Source organism: Oxyura jamaicensis, chromosome 8 (assembly GCF_011077185.1).
Source record: "Oxyura jamaicensis isolate SHBP4307 breed ruddy duck chromosome 8, BPBGC_Ojam_1.0, whole genome shotgun sequence".
Taxonomy (NCBI): Eukaryota; Metazoa; Chordata; class Aves; order Anseriformes; family Anatidae; genus Oxyura; species Oxyura jamaicensis.
Window position 1 is genome coordinate 12,318,361 of NC_048900.1, and position 13,240 is coordinate 12,331,600.

The window sequence follows — 13,240 nt, forward strand, 5'->3', positions numbered from 1 at the left end:
GTGGTATCAGTACCAGTGTGTCCCTAAGAGTTACTGGAAGGAGGGAATTGGAATCTGGAGAAAAAGCTGAGAACATCTGCTTTTGTTTGCATTGGTAGTAGTATCCATGTATCATATAAAATACAAAAATAAGAGAAACTGAAAGGAAATGAGTACAGCTCAAGATTCTGGTGGTATCAAATCACAAATGAAGTCTGTGATACCAAATCCTTTTGCTGTATTTATCCCTTTGTGATTCAGTTTCCTATATATTATTCTATATATAAGATATAGTTTTCCAAAGATACATATATATTCCTTTACAGGTTAAATAAAAGCAAGTCCCACTGAATAAGAAAATAAGAGGAAGTAATGTTCTAGTTCTCTACCCATATTTTATTATTATTATTATTATTTTTTCCCAGGTAAAAATAGCATGAAATACATTCAGTCGCAAAGCAGCTGGATTCCAGGAGAAATGGAGAGCCCTGTATTCCTGGAGGATTAACCTGTATGTCTTAAGTCATGATCCTGAAACAAATTGTGTAGATTTCTGAGATAGAAAAGTTAGAATCTTCATCAATGCTGATAATTAGTCATCCAGCTCCAAATTATTTGAATTTCCCCAAACCAACTGTGGATTAGCCCAGTTTTAATGGCTGCTGTGATGTATACATAATCTAACTTGAAAGGTCCAAAAATCAGTACTTCACTGTATCTCCCCTTAGTATTGTTACTTGGAAAGAGGTAACGGGACAGCTCCCAGTAGGATATTAGCATCATAGATAGAAATAGAATCTAGTTCAAGCCTTCGCGTTAGTGAGAGCAATGTGATGCCTGGAGCTGTGTGCACCCACAGCCCTGGGTACGCACAGCATTGTGTGTAACAGAGGCATGCTGCTCAGCCAACATGACATAGAGTAGGGTTTTCCCTACAGCACCTGGGAGAAAACCAGCATTGTCAGACAACGGGGTTTCTGTTTTCAATGCCAAAGGTAATTAGACTTACTAGATTACATAGAAGTGTGGCAATGATCCTTGAGTCTGACAGGAAATCAAAATAAGAGGTATAGTTCTCCGACACACACAAGCAGTTTCACAGATCTCACTGAAACTACTTAAAGAAGGGAACAGACTTCCCTGTTTCCTGTGGAGAAAGCATCAATTTCTGATGTGTTTTTTAAGTTTTTATGCCAATAAAGTTAGATTTGTATTGACTTCTAAGTGCCATGGTCAGTCAGCAAATGATACCGGGACCTGAAGTCAATGGCCCCTTCGTGCTTTGTCAAGGGCCTGAATTACTTCTGTTGGACGTTGGAGCTCCCTCTCCTGTTGTAAACAGCTGTCTTTTTTCCGTGTTGTTTTTCACACACTGGCACAGGTGAAAGAATCTATTTAGAAGAAATTTTAAGGGCAAACCAAACAGTTTTAAGAACAATTTTAAGAACAAAAAAGTTCTTTAAAATGTCTAAACAAGGAAAAAAAATGCTTATCTAACATGTAAATTAGCTGTAGGAAATCAGAGAGTATACTAATTAACAGGCAAGACAGAGAAATGTTTGTCAGCTGGTAGTGCTGAGTACAGGGCTGACTACCTCTTCTAATACAGGTTTTACTAAACATTCACAGGTATGGACCTCAGGGACATTGCAGTTTCTCGGGTGGTTTCTTGGATTAAAGCCACCCATGATATTTTCAATATTAGTGTCTTTAATTCTTTCTAGGTACATTTGGAATTTGTTAAACTAAGTGAAGTGCTATTACTGTAGTGTAGTAAGTTTGAGTCACAAAGATAATCCAAGACTAGTTCACAGATGTACTGCATAACTACATCAGCCTTGCTTCATTTATCCTGTAAAGTGTTACAGTCAAAGTAAATACTTTTTAAAGTGGAAAAAAGCAGTTGTGTATTCCCCCCCCCCCCCCCCGCCCTTTTTTTTCATATTGTATTGGGCATCTCAGGAGATGAGAATCTGACAAGATAAAGCAGTTGCACTAAAAATATTCTTTGGAGGTTTGTCCCTAATTAAAGGCTTTATTTCAGAACTGTGCATTCTCAATAAAATTTAAAAATAAGATTTAGTTCCATAAAGATATATTTAGAACATTAAAATTATCTCCAATACGATTTTGATGTTGATACATAGTTTGATACTGACTCAGGAGAAAAAAAAAAAATGAATCACTCTAATCTTAAGAAGTGGGTTCCAGTGCCACATGAAAATAAGTTTCAGCAAGACTTTGGTGATGTTTCCCTCTGAAAATCTAAATCGTGAACCAGCTATCCCTGACAGATCAGTTGGTCTGGGATATGAGTATTTCTAGCAAGTACTCCACCCACCACTGCTGAAAGGACTAATTAAAACAGATTTTTTTTTTTCTTCCAAGAAACTGAGTATCTCAACAGCATGTACAGTCAGCAGGCAGCTTTAGCTTGCCTGGTTTAATCCTGCGGTTTTGCTTCTTTCCTTGTTTTTGAATTTAACTATGCTTGTTCATCAAGATAATGATATAGAGCTATTTTTCTCATTCGTTCAGTGATTTTGAGAAGATAGTTTCCACATAAATATTACTCTTCCAAGTGCCACTGCTACAAATGCTACCTGGGATGCACAGATGGAAGGTGAAAGTCGCTTACTGCCCTTACATCATTGCCAAAAGTGCCAATTCAGCCATTGCCTTCTGAAACTTTTTTGCTGCTGTGAGAGGCACAAGGTAAGCCAGTTCCTATCCTACAGGGTTTCAAAATCATCATGGCTAGCAGGTAGCAAACACGTATTTCTCACAGAAACTCAACTTCCACCATCAGAGAGATATTACAGTGAGAAGGATGATGGTGTGTCAAAGCTGGTTCCATGAAACACAAAACTTATTTAACAATTCTTTTTTGATGAACTGGGGAAGTACTGCTCCCATTTTCCACTCATCCACTCACTCTCTCTCATTAGACCCTTCACATGATGTAACACATTGACTTGGCAAAAGACTAAATGGGAAAAAAAAAAATGAGACTTTTATTTTTAATTTGAATCACCTCTAGTAAGTGCCATAAAAAGGACAGGGACATGACTGTACATCAGGGAGCTGGAGGGGTAAGGTCTTTGAGCAGCAGTGAGCTGTTACATGAACTCAGCTGCTCAGAGAATCACTTTTTTTTTTTTTTTTTTTAATTAGGACTGCATTTTTCCAATGTTTTTTTTCCAAAAGGTTTTAAATCCACCTGTAAGTATGATTTAAGATAAATGACACAAGAAATGTGGACACTTGTCCAACCATTGGTGTCACTCATCTGCACAGTACTCTCGACGTACCAATCAAGTGTTCTTAAGTGTCACTTCAAATTTATTACACAGTTTATTTCAAGTATGAAATGATACTGATAAGTGAGTTAATAATGCTAGGTTTAATAGTCCACAGAATGGAAACATCTTTGCAAATATTATTAGCAAGTGACCAGGAAAAGAAAGATATATTTTTTTTTCTGTTTGCAAAAGAGATCCCTTCTGCCCTTCTGCTTTTTCCTTCCCCCCCCCCCCCCCCATCCTGTTAAGGTTTCCAGATAATCACTGTTCTTGCAGGTACTTTAAAAAATACCAACATTTTAAACTCCTTATTCTTAGAAGAGAGTTAGAAGTTCATTGCAGGATAGTTTTGTCAGGACAGTGATTATATTTTGATCTCTACTTCAAACAAGTGACTGCCTTTCAGAATTGTTCCTCTGGCACAAGTAAACATTAAATTAGTACCACCCTGTTTGAAGTAATTCACAATTATGCTTGACAACAAAGCCCAAGATGAGTATCATTAAATTTTATTGTACAAAACGGACAAGATATGGCATTCCTTTGAATTAAAAAAAGATCAAAAGAGAACAAATGTACTTGGAACAATTTTGTAAATGGAACAATTAATACACAACCTTTTGTCCAGCAACGATATTTATCTGCAAGACCACCTTATAGACATGACAAGTATAATTAAAAAAATATTCCATCAGTTCAAGCAATAGTTTAATTTTCCATGAAAGAAGTATTTCTATAAACACTTTATGTTCAGTCAAAACAAACACTTTTGAATTTTCTTACCTTAGAGATATAAAACAACCAGAGAGGTTTGGGAATCATCAGAGAAGTCTATCCCATGGGAAAAGTCTAAGTTTTGTATTCCAGTTGAAAACGTTTGTTTTTATAAAAATAAGTAATACCGATATAGCATTTCCTAGCCAAATACTTATAGCAAATTGATCTTGGTTTTGTGGTGATTTATTCATCAGTGCAGCAAAAGCCTGTTGTTTGTTTTATTTGATACCTCACTTCTGTGTAAAACTCAAAATTTGAATACAGACCCAGGGAAAAGTTTTTGTTAATTTTATTCATAAAAGCTACCCTTTATTGCACAGGACTTACAAAAGGTCAAAACTATGCAAGGTTTTCACTTGGCTTATCAGCAAAACCATCGAATAAATGTTGAACAGTTTTCCCTTTCTCCCAGTGGAAGGAATTCTTTCTTGGCATTCTTAGTATAAACATGAAATAAAAAAGGGGAACTAGGTAACTATGTTAAATTCCAGTTCAGTTGTAAATAAACAACCGTGCTACTCAGTGCTACAAAGAACTGCACTATTTGCATTTCTGAAGAAAAAACGATCAAAACTATGAAATTATCAGGGAAGCTCACAAACAATTGTGCCAAGACAGTGCAAGACTATCTTTGCTTCTTTGCTATGGCCTAAGCTTTACAAAAAGTGCTTTTCTGCAGGACGTAGTCACTGCGATAAACTTCTGAGATGGTCCCAGGGCATAAGTTATCCTAGACACTCACACACACACTAGTACTTGTTACACTGTGCTTTCTGTGAAGAGATTATGCTGCAGTACTTTACATTTTCCATTCTCTCTTCCTCCAGAACAAAACAAAACAAAAAAAAACCTTCTATGCAAGATAAAAATAATTCTGAATAATTAGTCATGTATTAAAGAACTAGTTTTGAATTATTTATTCATTTTAACATCTAGTCATATAAAATAAAGTGTAAAAGTATGAAGGTATCAGAACGTGGCTTTCAGCAAGGCAGTTTGGAAGTAGGAATTCAACATAAAACAGAATATTTTTCCCCCTTTGAAAAGGATCACATCAGAATGAATGAAAAACATTGAAGAATTTCACTTCAAGCCTGCACTCCTGCCTTTTGTCCTTTACCCAAGAGGAGAGACCACTGGAAGAATCCTCCAGGGTTTCAATTGTGTTGTTCTTTGTGCTCTTGTATCAAGTCTGGTTGGAACTATGTACTGCCCTCTTTGGGTGGCAGGGGTTGCTGAGGCTGCTGTGGTGGCTGTGTGCCTGTGGCAGTTTTGATAGAGTTCAGAGTTTTGCTAAACCAAGAGTTCTTGGCAGCTTGGATTTCATTCATAAGGGCTCCTCTCTGGTGCTCCAGCTCCTAAGAAAGCAAAATGGTCAGAACTGATCAAAAACAAACAAACAAAAAAGAACATCTTCAGATTCAGTTCCTTGCAACCTCCCATGCACTGGGAAGAAAAACATTGAAATCACTGAAACAGTACTTAGACATACAAATGGAAATCTCTTTTCTTTTGTTCTTCTCTCTTTTTAAAAACAAAACAAAAACAAAACAAAAACAAACAACAACAAAAATAGACAATCCTAAGATTCTGAAAGTTCACAGGCATACAGTAGGTACAGGCATATGCTCCCTTTAGCAACCTTTTTTTCCCCATGATTCATACCTTGCACGGATCAACTTGGGCAGAGTATGACAAGGCTAAGGAGACTGCCCTGCAGTACCTGCATTCCACGTACCTGAATTTTGCACTTGGCTTCCACAAGCTGCAGTTTGGTCTGTGCAAGTTCCAGCTCCATCTCTCTCAGCTGCTTCTTCAGTGCATCCTTCTCGTCATCTATTTCTATGCCTTTATTCTCCATGCTTAGAGAAGGCAGCTTCAGTGTCCCTTCCTTACTGAAAATCTCACTGCAGTGTTTGCAAGCCATCACTTTACCCTGAAATAGCCAGAAAGCTCCTTTTTAATCCATGTTACAGGAGTTGCTCTTTTTCCTGGAAGAGCCATTTTTATGTTAGACTGCCTTTCTGTGCTGAAGTTTTCACACTTGACATTAAGAGAATTTGAGAAGTTCTTGAACAACTTCCTGAGCGCATCAAACAGTATAAAGAATTCCTAAAGCCTATTCAGCATCTCTGTTAATGCCTCTGTTAATCTCCTCTTCATTACTCAAACCTTCTTGCTACCAAAGCTTTTTCATATTTTGCAGTATTTATGTCAGCACAATTCAGAAGAATAAATTACATGCTGGAAACTTCCACAAAAGCACTTGACCAAATTCGTACAGATTTTGGTATTTCCAAGAAACCCAGGTAACTTTTCCACATTTCCAGAGGTGTTTGCTGCAAGGGGCAATACTGCCTTCCTGATGCTTGGTTAGCTTCCTAGGGGATGGTCCTTTTTGCTAATCTGACACACAGTAGTAAAGTTTTCGTGCTATCTGGCAAGGTGAGCCAGCTGCTCATGGCTGAAGGTGTAGCACAGCTGGTCTGGGTCACAAACAAACACAGGATATTGAACAGTTCAGCAAATTATAGGAACATCTATACTATATATACTACATTTTTGGATGAGTAACATAAAAATTGTCACAACAAAGCAACAAAACAGGTTCAGCTTGAGTACTAAGGAAAAAACTAGAAGTTACAGCAGAGAGAAAATGATTCTGCCTACTCAGTAGTGACATAGAAGAGGGATGGAATTATTACCTGATCAGGAAATATTTACCATCAGTGCAGACACTAGTAATGGGGTTTAGAGAAGGGAGAGAAGGAACCACTATGGAAATTCTGGGTATGGACTGAGTTGTGCTTATTACTTAAAACTGTTTTGCTTAACTTACACAGTAGGCAAGTGTAGAAAGCCAAAGATAAACAGTGGCCTAATAGCAATGCTGATCCCCTCCAGCACGTATGCTGGAGTAGCAGCACGTTTTCTCCTCTAGAGAGCCGTCTTTTGTTTTCATTTAAAGAAAACATCTAAGTAAATATAGCCTCTGTGTTTTTTCCGAAAGTATATATTTCTACATGAAAATGTATATGCACTTCAGTTTGAGAGTTCCAGCCTGTATGATACAAGATAAAGAACACTGGAAGGAGATACACCCTTGGATTGTTCACATTACATGAAAAATGCACATGGGGCTATCAGTGCAGCTGTTTGGATGTCACAGTTATTGTAATATATTTCACTTCCCCTTTTGTTTTGTATCACTGACCACACTTGTGTTAGAGCCATCCTGTATGTAGAGGCATCACTCTCACCTTCACAACTTCCAGTTCATCTTTACTGGCTGCCTGCTGTTTTTCCAGCCTGGTACTCAGCTGGGAACAAATCTGGAGTAGAGAAAGCAGTCTCTTAGATAAAGTTTATTTTATTACAATATTACTTGTTTTTTTTGTTTGTTTTTTTTTTAGAGCTAACATTTCTTAAATTCTGCCTCACTCAGGTAGGTATGTGTGTTCCCCCTTAACAAATCCATTGCTAGGGATAACTGAGACCAAAAAAAATGGCAGCATTCAATACAGAACCTGAACATGGACACCAGAACATTTTATTAACTGGTTTATGTTTCCGCCGCATTATGTCACACAGCAAAGAAACATTCATCCTACAGTACTAGAAATAGCTTACAGACGGGTTATTCTTGATTCCCCAAATTAGCAGACTATTAGGAAAATCAAAAAGATTTATCACAAATTATAATGCTTTCCGAAAGCCTAAAACATAATGTATCTTATTTAAGTGATGAAATAAGCAACGCTAAAATTTCAGCTCTCAGGACAGGTTAGAAAAAGTATACAAATAAATACAAGAGAGTGTCTGGAACCAATACCTGTTTATAGTCTGCAATAATGGCTGTGGTTTTCTTAATCTCAGATTCTGCCTTCTCGAGTTGCTTCCTGAAGACTTCTTTCAGCTAGAAGTTGAAGGAGAGAAGTTACACAGTACGCTGTGTAAAAAAAAAGCTTTCAAAATGCATCATCAAATTGTTCTCTTAAAGTCTTGCTACATCTTTTTCTACTTCTGGAGAACTGGAAATTGGTAAGAAAGTCTGATTTACCCAATATACAAACACCTACGATAACAAAAAAAGTCCATACTGTGATACAGCGTATCACTGTTCACAGAACTGTCCTATAAAGGAATTTTCTTTCTCCCTGTTAAATAGTGCGGCATGGTCCACTTTTTCCCTCTGCACATTGTCACACGAGGTTTGGGCAGACAAATTGTTTGTTTGGAGATGGAACAGGGAGAAGAATCTCTCAGCACTATCACGCTCACCTCCAAAACAGGGGAAAAAAAAATCTGTTTTAGTTGCCGGCAAAGAGAAACAGAAGCAGGAATGTGGTTTAGTTGTGCCAGCTAACTCGTTCCTCCACCATTAAGAAGCACTAAACATGGAGAGCCATTTCAGCAGGATTAAGGCCTCCATTGCCCTTTATATACTATACACAGAACTTGTAGGGAGAGGGGAAAAAAAATATCGATTGTTACAGTCACTGTTATCAAATGGCAGAAATAACAGTCCCTGTATCACTCTCAAAGCATACTTACGTGCACATCAGTATTCAGCACATTAGATATGTAGGATCAAAAAACTACGACTGAACGTTTTGCAACTGAGTGAGGCCAGGTCTGGGCAGCAAAATCACTCCAACCCTCAGTTCTGTCCCGTTGATTCTAACTTCTGAGAGGAGTGCCCATAGCTTTGTTTCAGTGAACCAGCAGCCTCTTAGAAGGCAACAATTCCTCCAGTAACCCTCTTCAGATAATTAAGAAGCATCTGATCGTGCCTCCTTAGTTGTGACTGCTTACCACCTACGAAAATGATTGTTATAATACTGGGAAGGGAGTAAGATATGGAAAATTGGACATTCAGGAAAACACTGAAACATGTACTTAGAAAAAGAATACCCTGGCACTTTGAACTTGTAATTGCCACTGCATTTTGAAGACAAAATCCCTTCCGTAACCACAATACACTCATGCTTTTTGGATTATCCTTTTGCTTGCATTCAGCTTAGTGGGAAAGACTGGAGAAGGCCTTACCTGAGCAGTTTCCTCTTCCTGCTTCCGTTTCTCTTCCTCTGTCTCCACTAGTTTCTGTTTGGTCAGGAGAAGTTCCTTGTTCAAAACATCAGCTTTGTCTTCAGCCTAGAATTAGAAACACTGGTGTAAATCATGTTATCTGTGCCAATGTAAGTGTATCGGTGTATATATATCTCACAAATACTGCAGCTTCAGGACCTAGAGTTGCTTTTTCCAGCCCTCGGATGGCTCACCCAACCTAGTTTGTAAATGAAATTCTCTTTTCAAGTAGCGATTTTCTAAATCTTTGTGCTTCAAATGTGGAAAAGGACCCTTTTGTCAAGTATTACCCATGCCTAGGTGATAGGTAAGCATAGATCATACGTTGTAATACAAACGATACATAAAATATTTTTGTTGGGAATTATATTAATGTAAGAGAAGGAAGCCTGATTCAGCTCCTGTGTAACTTCAGATAACTCATTTCGTTTTTTTATCTTTTGATACTGTGTGCGTACTGGAGAATACAAAGTTTCTCCTTTCTTTAAAGGGCCGAGCTTATGTAGATATATACTGGGAATTTTTTGGATTCTGTGAGCACTATCCTCACTGACTGCTGGATTGAGCACTAGGAGAGAAATGTATTTTTCAACACCTGGATATATTCTGTTGACTTCCCCAACTGGGAGGTACATACTGCACCACATCACTTCTACCACCCAGTTACTGAGCAGAACAGGCAATGGCTGTAGGTAAATCTTACTTACTTGTTGACAATACAAGAGGGAAAATGATATTACAAACAACAACAGCACAGATATTGTCTCTGACCTGCACTTTGTTTTCCTCTACTACTGATGGTATTAGCTTATCTACTGCCACTGTGTTAATTATTAATGAGGGTGTTAGTGGTGACTGTGAGCAGCAGAAGCAGCTCCACTAAGACCTCGTCTGAAGAGATGGACTGAGGATTCCTGCATTGCTCACTGTGTATACAAGGCTGTATGGGAGAAAGGAAAAATGAGAAGCAACAGCACGGACAAGGGATAAGGTTGACATCTCAAAACAAAAGCTCAGGGATAACAAAGTTTTTTTTTGACAAAAGACCTGGTTAGGACATAATTTTGAGTATCAACTAAAAATCTTTTCTCCTTTTATGTGGTCATTCCAGGTTTTCCAAGCACCTGCCATGGTGTACAGTATCTCCTCTCCTTGCAAGAATGGAGTGCAGCAGCACAAAGTTTTTCTTTCAGTGCCACTGAACTGAGGTGGGGTGTGGGAACACTTAATGGAGCCACTCATCCACAGAAAAACTGCTAAAATGCAGGAGAGCAAAGAATGGGGCTGGCAAAGGTACATGTCTGACAGCTTTGTCATGATACTTCAGAACACAGCAGGGGCAGAAGCAGATCTAAAGCTGCTTTACATACGGCTATTCCTGGGGAAGACAGAGCACCTCGATGCAGTGTTTTTGTCTTTTACACCACAATGCCCACTCCAGCAGGCAAAGTGGTTTTCTGCCCATGCTTGCTCACCAAGGTGCCTCAGATTTTTAGAATCACACAAATCCACATCAGAAAAGCCTAGCTGCCAAGGGCCTGACTAAATAGAAATACACTTCTGTGGCCAATGATATTTACAATTCTGGGGTTAGATAAAGAAGCCAAATAAATACAGAAAATCAAATTGAGAGACCCCTTCACGAAAAGATTTTACATTGTAAGAGGCACTACAGCCTTCACCAAGCAAGATGCTAATCATGAGGGGTGGTGGAATTTGGCCCTCCTGTATTCCATACCACACCACTTCATTCTCTTAATTTAGTTGGCTAGACTGAAATTGCTGTGAAAAAAATAGATCCACATAAGGTAGCAGACATTTTGCAAAGCAACTGCCCTTAAACTTGGTCTTTTGAGGAATGTGTGATAACTTTTTCCAGTAAACGTTTGTTCATTAGTACCTGCCTAAAAGATTATGGCTTACATTTTGTAAAATGAACTGCAACAGAGAAGATGCGGTCAGTGTGAATAATACACTGCTGCGTATGCCTATGTGTGTATCCACATGGAGATACAGCAACTAGAATCAAGGTTGTCAGGAAAACAAAGTCACAAATACCAATGCTTTTAATTTTGTGTAAATGCTTTCACTTGAGCAAGCAACAGGGCTTCTAAAACTTCCATTGCAAAGCTGGAGCTTGGAGCCATCTCTTTCAGCATTACCTGGTCCAGGTCATTCCGTAAGGCAATTTTGCTTGTAACAAGCTCATGGGCAAGGTCATCATTCTCCTGCTCCAGCCTCATGCTAGCTTCTTGGAGCCTGCGATTTTCCCTCTGCAGAAAGACAGGAACAACCAAAAGAGGAAGTTAACTCTTATCAGTATTAAAGAGCAGTAAGTGAATATGTTGTATGTATAAAACACCGATAAGGCAAGAGTGCACAGTAAGACAGGACTGCTGCTCTGGGAAACAACAGTGAATTAAGCCAGCAGTGCAAATGCAGCAATTCCACTTACATCCCAATGGTTATGTTTGAGTCGCATAAGTGACACACTGATTGTAGGGTTTCTCTGTCAAAAGTAAACACAGTGCTCAATAAAAACATCTGCTTTCTGATTCCTCCTCATCAAAAGAAATAAGACAGATAAAATCCCACCCAGCAGCAGTGAACAGGGAGATAACTCGAAATAATGTTTCCATGTAGAAAGCTGTCCTCTGTTCCATTTTACAAAACCTCATCTGCAGGCAATCCATAAAAATAGTCCCTTCTGGAGATGCCGTGGTACCAACCATTCGTCCTCTGTGGGACCAGTGAAGAACAACATTTAGAAGGGAACTCCTTATAGCTCATATAACATGTACATCCACCTGTACGCTTTCTCTGTAACTTGCACCAGTGACAACAGGTACATTTTACAGGACACCTGCTGAGAAAAGTGCTAGATGGAGAGGGGACATCAGTCCCTGAGCACAGGTCCAGAACCTGTTCTGCCCGCGATGCACAACAACACAAAATGTAGACCTTCAAGACTGCAGGCCCTGGTCCTCCCCTGCATGCACCTCCTACCCCCCCAGAAAGGCAGAAATGAGTACGTAGAGCACTAACTGGTGAAGGTAATGCATTGGAAAAAAAGAAAACCAGCAATTCATTTTTCTTAAAAATCAATTTATGTGACTGTTATTTAGGGCTGAGAAGCAGAATTATATTCAGAAGGTATCTGTGGGTTGGTGGATTTCCAGGAATCCACATCAAATCCCCTGGCTTTAGAAGAACACAGCGAGGTGAGCCTGATACAGGTGCCCTTCTCAAACAGATTTGGAGAGAGCAAAAAAAAAAAAAAAAATTGCTGACCTTCAGTCACATGGTGACTACAAAAGAGGCTGGAAAGGGAATCCGTTTGCTATGGAAACTCAAGAAAAATGCAAAGTTCACATGGAAGTTTATAGATGGAGAAACAGTAACCTACATGCTAACATCTCAAAAAGGCCACTTGAAAGGTTATGCTCTCCAAAGAAATACAGGAAAAGGGAATATATTAACAGCAGTTAGAACAGCAAAAAAAATCCAAGAGTTGCTCATTGAATGTTTTCCTACAAAATGTGATTTATTTGCATAAGCATATTATTCACCCATCTTCACTTCCTCTTGCTTACCAGCTATGCTCAAATAATTCTTTCCAAAGCTCACCACAGTGAAAAAACTGTTTTTCATCTGTTGCAAAAAGTTTTTGCATGCTTGTCTTGAGAAAGGACAACTACAGTTCTAAGAGGATGCTAAAAAAGGTCTCTTCTTTGTCTTAGCTTCCTCTGCGGCAGGAAGCAGAACCTATGCAAATACTTTCTTCTTAATGGGACATTATTGTGTAAGTGGATTGTGCACTGCCCTTTACAGGAAAGTAAGTTCATTTCCTCCCCAAAAGACTGTACTTTAAATAACTTTGTTTTGTTACAGAAACTCTAAAATACTTGTGATTTCACACAATTAAAATAACCATTGCTAAAAGACACCTAACTTTGTGGGGATTTTTTTAAATCGCATCGTATTCTGTTTGAGACAAGGAATTTTTAAAAGTAAAATTATCCTGTAAGGATTATATATACTTTGAAGCATAACAGCAAATTGCTATCTTCAGTAATAATAATAATAAAAAACTT

The 13,240-nt window shown here is 38.5% G+C and overlaps 1 protein-coding gene and 1 long non-coding RNA gene across 9 annotated transcripts in view; one reads left to right on the forward strand and one right to left on the reverse strand.

Annotated features, from left to right (window-relative positions):
* Nucleotides 1–2,000: 2,000 nt before the first annotated feature.
* The window catches only part of RABGAP1L (RAB GTPase activating protein 1 like), a 247,475-nt gene continuing 236,235 nt past the window's right edge, over nucleotides 2,001–13,240 (reverse strand). For 6 of the 8 annotated variants that reach the window (XM_035332547.1, XM_035332552.1, XM_035332553.1 and 3 more), the window contains 6 exons: nucleotides 11,309–11,419; nucleotides 9,108–9,212; nucleotides 7,891–7,974; nucleotides 7,319–7,390; nucleotides 5,797–5,994; nucleotides 2,001–5,416 (listed from right to left, as the gene is read on the reverse strand). In XM_035332547.1, coding sequence (XP_035188438.1) covers nucleotides 5,261–5,416; nucleotides 5,797–5,994; nucleotides 7,319–7,390; nucleotides 7,891–7,974; nucleotides 9,108–9,212; nucleotides 11,309–11,419 — 726 coding nt within the window. In that variant the 3' untranslated portion in view covers nucleotides 2,001–5,260. The remainder of the gene's footprint in view (nucleotides 5,417–5,796; nucleotides 5,995–7,318; nucleotides 7,391–7,890; nucleotides 7,975–9,107; nucleotides 9,213–11,308; nucleotides 11,420–13,240) is intronic. The other 2 variants (XM_035332551.1, XM_035332548.1) reach the window with 2 other exon arrangements.
* On the forward strand, nucleotides 10,219–12,828 carry LOC118170392. The gene is made up of 2 exons (XR_004752696.1): nucleotides 10,219–10,439; nucleotides 12,005–12,828. It is a non-coding gene; the product is annotated as an uncharacterized LOC118170392 (long non-coding RNA).